The sequence below is a fragment of the Notechis scutatus genome, chromosome 2, assembly GCF_049901735.1.
Source record: "Notechis scutatus isolate UNSWTSFEM ecotype Mainland chromosome 2, rNotScu1.2, whole genome shotgun sequence".
In the NCBI taxonomy this organism is placed as follows: domain Eukaryota; kingdom Metazoa; phylum Chordata; class Lepidosauria; order Squamata; family Elapidae; genus Notechis; species Notechis scutatus.
In genome coordinates this window covers 5,460,639-5,470,702 of record NC_142010.1, presented here as the reverse complement: position 1 = coordinate 5,470,702, position 10,064 = coordinate 5,460,639, and the positions used below count along the sequence as shown (strand labels likewise).

Genomic DNA, 10,064 nt, shown 5'->3' with positions numbered 1-10,064 from the left:
CCTCACTTGAGCTCATATCAGCCACAGGAGCTGAATCCAAGTCCGGAGCCACAACACATCACTATCCAGGAAGATACTGGAAAAGATAATAAAAAAAACATCTACCAACATCTAGAAACAAGTAAAGTAATAACTAGCAATCAGCACGGGTTTGTTAAAAACAGATCATGCCAAACCAATCCTTATTTCATTCGTCAACATAGTGACCAAATTAATAGACCAGCAAAATACTGTGGACCTAATATACAGTACTTAGATTTCAGCAACGCATTCGACAAAGTAGACCGCAACCTATTTCTTGGTAAGCTAGAAAAAAATGAGATAGATAGCATCACCACCAGAAGGATCCATAACTGGCTGACAAACAGTACTCAACAAGTAGTCTTTAATGGATCTACGTCTACATGGAGGAAAGTGTTGCATTGCGGGAAAGGAGACTCGAGCCCCAGTTGACCTTTTTCTTACTTTATTTCTTTCTAGAATCTGAACACGGAGAAACCGCAGCAGCCTTTTTAATAGCCAGCTGCTCGCGGCTTATAGCCAATGACGGCTCTTCAAATCTCCCGCCGCCACGGACAAACCCATCATAGGTAAGTATGCAAATATATAACAGAAAGTAAGCAGTGGGGTGCCACAAGGTTCTATCTTAGGCCCAGCACTCTTCAATATCTTCATAAATGACAGATGAGGAAATAGAAGGGGAATTTACCAAATTTGCAGATGATACTAAGCTGGCAGGACTAGCTAACACCCAAGAAGATAGGCTCAAGATCCAGATGGATCTTGACCAGGGGTGGGATTCTACCAGTTTGCAGCTATTCACTATAACTGGTTGTTAACGTTCTAAGCAGTTTGGAGAACCGGTTGTTAGAAGAAATTACTGGCCTAATCCTGTAAGGAAGGCAGGAAGGAAACATTCTGCTGTTGCTTACAGAAACTGCCTCTCTGTTAACCCTTATTACGTTCTTGGCAGGACTAGACTTTCAGTCTCAGGAACGTCTCTGGAGTTTTTTCCCCCTCCTTTGCTGGTACTTTGCTTGTGTTGAGTGATCATTCAAAGTTACAATGGCACTGAAAAAAGTGACCTATGACCATTTTTCACACAAACGACTGTTGTAGCATCCCCACAGTCACGAGAGGCCAGGTGAGGAGATTCGTGCCTGGATGGGAGTGATATTGAGTTGGCCACGCCCAGCCAATAACATGACCACCAAGCCACACTCACCAACTTAGCCACGCCCACAGAACTGGTTGTTAAAAAAAATTGAATCCCACCCCTGATCTTGACAGACTAGAACATTGGGCCGTATCTAATAAAATGAAATTCAATGTAGAGAAAAGTAAAGTTCTACACTTAGGCAAGAAAAACCAAAAGTACACATTATAGACTAGGTGAAATCAGGCTCTAATAATCTCTAATTAGGGTAGAGATAGGACGAGGATGACTTTCAACCTTATTGTCGCTAGATGGCGCTGTACAAAGAAGCCCCTAGAAAGCAGAAAATAGAGTAAAGCAGCGGCATCGCTACTATTCACATCCTACGGGAGGGACAGAAGCCCAGCTGGAACCAATTGAAATGATAGAGTATTACATTGCTAGAGAGGAAGTGGTGGTGGTGGAGGAGGAGGAGGAGGAGGAGGACAAAGGAAGTTCCTCTTCCGGCTCATCCACGGGAGGATAATGGCGTCGGCGGAGCCTCTTGTGCTGTTTGAAGGGTTGAAGCGGCTCCTGGGAGGTGAGTGGAGGGCAGGTCGGAGGAGAAGCCGGGAGCAAGTCGGCGGGGGAGCAGGGAAGGGAGAAGGCTGAAACATGTCGGCTGCTGCTTCATATTCTTCCCCTCCCCGGATTTTATTATCCTTTTGCTGCATGATTTAAAATTGTTGCCTGTGATTTTACCAATGGGGGGGTTAAAAAGTCTTCATTTCATACTTTTATCCCCTTCAGTCTTCGCGTAGCATTTCAATTCCTTGTGGTTTTATTGACATGATGCTCTCCTGGAAAGCGAGGAGTTTCATAGGCAGAACAGATGCTTTAAGCCAGGGTGTCCAACCTTGGCAACTTTAAGCCTGGAGGACTTCAACTCCCAGAATTCCCCAGCCAGCAAAGCTGGCTGGGGAATTCTGGGAGTTGAAGTCCTCCAGGCTTAAAGTTGCCAAGGTTGGACACCCCTGCTTTAAGCCTTGCCTAGATTTTGTTCACCATTTCGTCTGTTAGTATGTTCCCCCCCCCCCTTCCTAAAATCAGATCAAGATAAAGGAGCGAATCCACTTCTGAGGCATTTTGCAGACTGAAATACACATAATTGCTTCCATAGATAAATCCTTAGGCGTGTATTTCTGTGTAAACAGGATCCCATATACCAGGGGTTCCCAACCTGGGGTGCTCACACCCCCTGGGGGTGCGAGACGATATTCCAGGGGGTGCGAGAAAAGTCCAGGTAAATAATAGGATATTGGCTATATGTTGGCATTTTTATTTATTATGCAATGGATTAACTTTGTTTTCATTTTAGAGTTAAGTATCGTTATTTAGTGGCCGCCACATACATAGCTGAAAAGATTCAATCCTACCATATATTTAACACGTTCAGTAGTTCCTAAAGTCTAAATTTCAGGGGGTGCGAGGTTCGAGTGAAATTTCTTTAGGGGTGCGGGGTGAAAAAAAGGTTGGGAACCACTGCCATATACGGTGCATTCAGAAACTATTCAGACCCTTTTCCTTTCTGTCGATTTTGTTATGCTGCCGCCTCGTTTTACACTTCTTGAAATTCGTTTTTCTCATTCATCTACATCCATAACGACAAAGTGAAAACAGAATGTTAGAAAATGTCTGAAAATGTATTAAAAACAACAAAACTTGAAATACCACTTTGGCATAAGTATTCAGGTCCTTCACTCAGTACTTTGCTGAAGCACCTTTGGCAGCGATTACAGCCTCTAAGTCTTTTTGGGTATCAGGCGATAAGCTTTGCACACCTGGATTGGGGGATTTTCTGCCCTTCTTCTTTGCAAGTCCACTCAAGCTCAGCCAGGTTGGATAGTGACCATTGGTGGGCAGATTTTACTTTGTCATTATGAGTGTAGATTAATGAGAAAAAAATGATTTTTAACAACTGTAGAATCAGGCTGCAGTGTAACAAAAGTAATAGAAGTAGAGGGGATCAGAATACTATGAATACTTTCTGAGTGCACTGTGTGATTTATTGAAGCCAAGACAAGAATTTTTTGATTGGGTTGATATTTGGATCTGCTATCCCTCTACGCGGCAAATGAATTATAGTTAATCTTAGAGATTAAATTAGAATTCTGATGTTTGTTTTTTCATGAGAACATATGAGGCATTTCTGCTGCTTTCACATATCATGCACCTATTTTTAAATATAAATGAAACTAACCCATTAATATGAATCTTACAGACAAAGAGGATGCCAAGAAGAGCACTCTGGACAACAGAGAATGAGAAACAGCATTAAAATGTAAAACAAATCATCAATCAAAATCTTCCATTTCTTCCAGGAAGCATAAATCTCTTCTCCTTCTCCAGCTGATGAGAGACAGTGGAGAGAATTATAAGAACAAAGAACAAAATAGTGTATCTGGGACTCAAGAAAACATTACATGAGAAGTCAAGGAGCATAATTTATAAATAAAGAAAACTTGGAAGTCAGTGGGAATAAAAAGGACAGACCTGGATAGCCAAAACTGGCAGGCATTAACGAAAGCCTTTGGGGAAGGAAATAGTACCTTGAATCAAAGAACCACTAGGTAAGGGATCCTAAACATTGTTGGCCTTCTCAAGAATCCAAGAATATCAATGTTGGAAAATCACACAGACTGCCTAGTTTAGGAACAACACAGATTGCAGATCACATCTGATTGATGCAGAAGTCGAACCTCCCAATGAAAAGCCATACAAAAGTTTGAGGTATGTCAGAAGCTTTACTCAGAACAGGTCTATCGTGATTCCTGGAAGGAGCCGTACCAAAGAGAAACACTACCACTGCTCCCATTGTGACAAAAGATTTATCATGCAAACCAATCTGGCGAAACACAAGAGGACTCACACTGGAGATAAATCATATGAGTGTCTGGATTGTGGGAAAAGTTTTGTGAATAATTCCAACTTGGTGACACACCAGAGGAGTCACACAGGAGAAAAACCATACGAGTGCCCAGATTGTGGGAAACGTTTCAGTCGGAAGTCCATTCTGGTGGAACATCACAGGACACACACAGGAGAGAAACCATATAAATGTAGTGATTGTGGGAAAAGTTTCAGTCAGAATTCGAACCTGGTGATACACCAGAGGACTCACACAGGAGAAAAACCATATGCGTGCCCAGATTGTGGAAAAAGTTTCAGTCGGAATTCCTCCCTTATAGAACACCAAAGGACTCACACAGGAGAGAAACCATATGAGTGTCTGTATTGTGGTGAAAGTTTCAGTCAGAATTCGAACCTTGTGACACACCAGAGGACTCACACTGGAGAAAAACTATATGAGTGCCTGGATTGTGGGAAAAGTTTCAGTCGGAATTCCTACCTGGTGGAACACCAGATGACTCACACAGGAGAGCAACCATATGAGTGCCCAGATTGTGGGAAAAGGTTCAGTCAGAATTCCCACCTGGTGATACACCAGAGGACTCACACTGGAGAAAAACCGTATGAGTGCCCAGATTGTGGGAAAAGGTTCAGTCGGAATTCCTCCCTCATAGAACACCAGCAGACTCACACAGGAGAGAAACCGTACGAGTGTTCATATTGTGGGAAAAGGTTCCGTCGGAATTCCCACCTGGTTATACACCAGATGACTCACACAGGAGAGAAACCATATGAATGTCCAGATTGTGGGAAGAAGTTCAGTCAGAATTCCCACCTGGTGATACACCAGAGGACTCACACAGGAGAGAAACCATATAAGTGTCCAGATTGTGGGAAAAGTTTCCAGCAGAATTCCAATCTGGTGATGCACCAGAGGACTCACACTGGAGAAAAACCATATGAGTGTCCTGAATGTGGGAAAAGGTTCAGTCGGAATTCCCGCTTGGTGATACACCAGAAGACTCACACGGGAGAAACCAAATGAGTGTCCAGATTGTGGGAAAGATTTCACTGTCAGCTGTAGCCCTATAAATCATGTAAGGTTACACACAGGAGAGAAACCATTCAAATCCCCAGATTGTGGGAAATGTTTCGCACAAAATTCCACTCTTATCGCACACAAATTCCATATGAAGCAAAATTTGATGTGTGTAGAGGAATCTTGATTTTATTTTCTCTTCTCTCTTTGGAAGCCCGGATGAGAAATTAACCATTTAATTTGTTGCCTTAATTGTTTTTAGTCAAACATGTCTTAGTATAGAAAATGAGGGAGGAGATCTGAGCTTCCTTTCTCTGGTGTTGTGCAGTTGTTCCCTTTCACAGAGTCGAGGGGAATTTCCATGCTGGGCCAGAGAAAAGGTGCTTAGATCTCTATTAGGTATATTTGCCACTTTGACTTACTTGTATTGTATAATAAAGGCAGGATATAGATACGTATGTATGTATGCATGTATTTTTGTTAAGAAATTGTGTATGTCAGCCCAACTCAATGGGACTCCAGATGGCTTACAGCAATAAAACCTTAATACAGAAACCAATACACCACATATATAGCAAATAGCAAAATGCAAAGCCTCCACAATTGGCATACTCCCACACCGTTGCATTCCCCACCATCCAGTCACAGCTGGAGAGGTTTCTTGAACGAGAAGCAAAATGTCTCCAAGGAAAAAACAAAGTAGAGTTGACTCTTCAGAAAGCAACTTTGGGATAACCATGACCTGGATGCCTGAGAATGTCCGTAGACTTTTTCCATCATTCTCTGATCCAAACCTCTACTTATCTCTAATCCTAATCTCCATATCTACCTAGTGCTACACCCTCTCCATCTCTCTCTCCCCATCCTCTAGTTCAGCGTTGGCTAACCTTTTCGGCACCACGTGGCCAAAGCACAAGCACGTGCGTGCATTCCCAAAATGCAACACGTGCATGCCCCCGCACGTGCGCATGGATCCCTACAAATGTGTCTGCATGCACCCCACCCCCCACAGATACATTCCCCCGCATGCACCCCACACCCACGTATACACAGCAGAGACTCAACCAGCTGCCCAATGGGAGGCATGTGCACATGCGTGGCACAGCTGATCTGGGACAACGGCTCACATGCCCACAGAGAGGGCTCTGCGTGCCACCTCTGGCATGTGTGACATATGTGCACCATCACGGCTCTAGTTAGTAGCTATCCCCATCCATTTCCTATAATGTTCTGTGTGTCTTATCTTTCTAGTATCTGCTCCTGCAATAGCAAAAGTATTTAGACTTATATACCGCTTCACAATGCTTTACAGCCATCTAAGCAGTTTACAGAGTCAGTATATTGTCCCCAACAATCTGGGTCCTCGTTTTTTCCGACCTCGGAAGGAGGGAAGGCTGAGTCAACCTTGAGCCTGGTGAAATACCATAGACTCTCCCTGTTCTGCCCAGATGTGAGCAATGTGGAAGGGAAATGTTGGCTTGGATTTCTCTCAGGAATGGACTTCAGGCCAGGATCCATTTTTAAGAAGGGTTTTCTTCTGACTAGCTCAGGGGACACAAGTCCCAAACAGGAATGCGTATAAGAATTACTTGATAGAAAAAAGGAGGGAAGTCCTCACTGAGGTATTTTTTCCAATTTCTTGTTTATTGCTTATATTTTATTGTGGGTTTTTTTAAAATATTAGATTAAATTTCTAATTTAAAAAAATACATGTCAAGCAGAAACATTTTTGTGTGCATAGACATACTGCCATTCTTTTTACAGTGCTTTCAAACATTTCTTTTTGTGAGTTTTGTTTACCAAATATAGACAGTCCCTTTCCGGGTGCTCTTTTTCTAGGCCCTGTTGGGTATATGTCTTTCCATACTAAGGAAATTACAGAAGCACATGGCCATTTGCAGACTTAAAATCCTAGACAGCCCTGGCCAGGAGTGAAGCTAGTTCCCTTGGAGGCTCTGACCTGCTGGTGCTTCCATCTCCTAAATCTTGGGGAGCCAAAGGAAATCAGTCATAACATTTTACTATGTGGAAAGGTTTTGAGGGGACTGAGAGGCAACAATTAAAGCGCAGGACACTTTAGATCAGCTTTCCAGAAATTAGTGCCCTCCAAATATTTTGGCCAAGCTGCCTGGCTACACTCAATGCTGGAATCTTAACCCCTCTGGAAATTGGGAAGGCTGTTCAGAGGAACTCTGTCCTCTAGTGAGATTTGGGCCCTGCAAGAATGCAGGTGGAAAAATAATATCTCCTGTCTAGATGGGTTTGGAAGCAATGTGGGTGGGGCCTTCAAGGTTTTGTCCTGTATTTCATTCTTCTATTAATGGGATGAAGTTGGCAATTGTTTTAAGGCTGCACATACAAACGAGACCTTGATCAACTTTTATGATGCAGCACCTGGCTAATCTTGTGAAGCTAAGTAGGGTCAGGCATCACTCTTTAAGCTTCTGTCCATTGCAAAGGTCCTTTGGGGGGAGTTATCCCGCATTTCCAAGATGAAGAACTGGCTGGAATAGTCTCCAGTGATCCAGAAGGGAATTTCTTGTTGCCTGATGGCACATTGTGTTCCCCGCAAGGATGCTGTCCCTTGGTTTAGTCCCTGCAAAAGAAGCTCCCGGCCCAGTTGCAGTGATGATGAGGGCGTCCCTACTAGACCCCAAAGGACATACTATGACTAGATGGTCCTGGAGAAAAAATTATGAATGTAGTGGCTAACAATGGAAAAGGACACTTCATTAAAAAAAATCTTTAAAACATCAGATAGAGATACTGAGCCTATTTTCAGACTTACGTCACTACGTAGAGCTGTATAACACATGTGCCTAGAAAATTGCCAATCTAATAGCAGCACCAGTGGTGGCTGAAATCCAGCATCCAACTGGAGGGAAGCAACTGCTGAGGGGAAAGGAGTTAAAACACAATATTGCTAGAAAGGATGTCGGGAAGAGGACAAGGGCAGAGGAGCTTCCTCTTCCACCTTACCCACAGGATGTCGGAGGGTTGCAGTTGTGCTCTTCCCAGGAAGGGGAACCGAGCATAGATCAGAAGAGAATATGGGACCAGTAGGGCTGTTTGGTTTGCTCCACATTGTAAAAGCAGAGAAGCAAATAGGCTGAATGTTGTCGGCTGCCAGTGCGTATTCTTTATCTTCCCAAATGTTTTTTACAATTATACTGCATGATTTTAAAATGCTGCCTGTCATCTTCTGCTGGGAAATAGGCAACACTAATCTTTAAAAGGCCTGAAGACTAAAATTTAAAGGCCTTGACACTAAAACATGAAGAACGGTTGGTTGCAGGATGTAGATATGACCAGTCTAGAGAAAAGAAGGACCAGGGGTGACATGCTAGCAGTATTCCAGTATTTGAGGGGCTGCCTCTAACTTGTTTTCCATAGCACCGGAAAGAAGGATGAGAAACAATGGATGGAAATGAAGTTGAGAATCTGCCTAGAAACAAAAAGAAACAGAACAAATAACTAATAGAGCAAATGTGGAAACATAGGAAGCATACCCAGTCAGACATAAAGATCTCAAGTGCCTATATACAAATCCACAACGTCTGGGGAACAAACAGCGTGAACTCGAACTACTAATACATGAAGGTAGATATGATGTAGTTGGACTAACAGAAACTTGTTGGGATGAAATCCATGACTGGGACATACTGATAGAAGGATATAAACTGTTCAAAAAAAAACCAGACCCCATAAAAAAGGAGGTGGAGTTGCACTGTATGTAAAGGACAACTATATTGCTACAGAAACACACGAAACCAAAGCTTAAGACCTCATAGAATGCATATGGGTCAATATAAAAGAAAAAAAGAATGACATGGCCATAGATGTATACTATAGGCCAGGGGTCTCCAACCTTGGCCACTTTAAGACTTGCGGACTTCAACTCCCAGAGTTCCTCAACCAGGAACTCTGGGAGTTGAAGTCCACAAGTCTTAACAAAGATATGTAAGAAACACACTACAATCGGGTGGGATTTTACTGGTTCGGCTCAGTTCAGGCAAAACAGCTGTTACGATTCTGTGCAGTTAGGAAAACTGGCAAATCATACCACTGGCTGGCCCCGCTCCTTCCCGCCCAATCCACCCAGTCACTCCTTATCTAGCGTGTGCGCCATGGCTACCTGCAGTCTGCCTTCGCCAGCCAGCTAGCCAGCCACCGCTGCCTTCCTTTCGCCACAGCCCTGTGTCATCTGATCTCTCTGGGACTGGGTGAGTGAGGCTCTGCAAGTCCCGGTGGCCTACCTGCCACCGCCAACAGCCCCAGTTGAATCCCGACTCCCGGATCGCCCTCGCTGACACCACCTGCCATTGCTGCCTGTCTTGCCCAGCTGCCATTTTTGCCTGCCCACCATTGCTGAAGGTCCCACCGCGGATCGGTGAGTGAGCCCTCAAGCACGGCCCGGTTGCCTACCTGCTAACACCGCCAGCCCCAGTTGAGTCCCGACTCCCAGGCTGCCCCGCTGCTCTTGATGACACCACCTGCCATCGCCGCCTGCCTCACCGGCCGCCATCTTCATCCACTCATCACTGCTGAAGGCCCCATCGCCAATTGGTGATTGAGCCTCAGTTCCGGTCGCCTACCTGCTGCCTCCACCAGCCCCAGTTGAGTCCCGACTCCTGGGCTGCCAGCCAACTTGCCTGCCTTTGCCTAATTTTTAGTAAGTTGCTCTTTTATTTTATTTTAGTATATGTTTTGCTTTTATTTATTTTGACTCTTGTTGGGGCATACCACTTACAAAAAAGCAAAGGAAAAACAAGTATCAACCTGTTATAGTTTGATACTTGTTTGTTTTTCCTTTGCTTTTTTGTAAACGATATGCCCTGACAATAGTCAAAATAAATAAAAGCTTTACTAAAAACATATACTAGTGTAAGTGGTTGCCATATTATACTATGTTATAAATATTATATTTATGAATTAAAAAAATATATATACCGTGTTTCTCCAACAAAACGGCCTCCACCA

General features: G+C 43.7%; 1 protein-coding gene across 1 annotated transcript; it reads left to right on the top strand.

Annotated features, from left to right (window-relative positions):
- Window positions 1-1,602: 1,602 nt before the first annotated feature.
- LOC113431838 (uncharacterized) lies at window positions 1,603-5,542 on the top strand. The gene is made up of 2 exons (XM_087953280.1): window positions 1,603-1,736; window positions 3,417-5,542. Exon 2 carries the CDS (start codon window positions 4,029-4,031, stop codon window positions 5,088-5,090), a length of 1,062 nt encoding a protein of 353 aa, XP_087809406.1. The 5' UTR covers window positions 1,603-1,736; window positions 3,417-4,028; the 3' UTR covers window positions 5,091-5,542.
- Window positions 5,543-10,064: the final 4,522 nt, after the last annotated feature.

Excerpts from the sequence above, each read along its gene's own strand:
- LOC113431838 (XM_087953280.1), top strand. The coding sequence starts at position 4,029 with ATGCAAACCAATCTGGCGAAACACAAGAGGACTCACACTGGAGATAAA.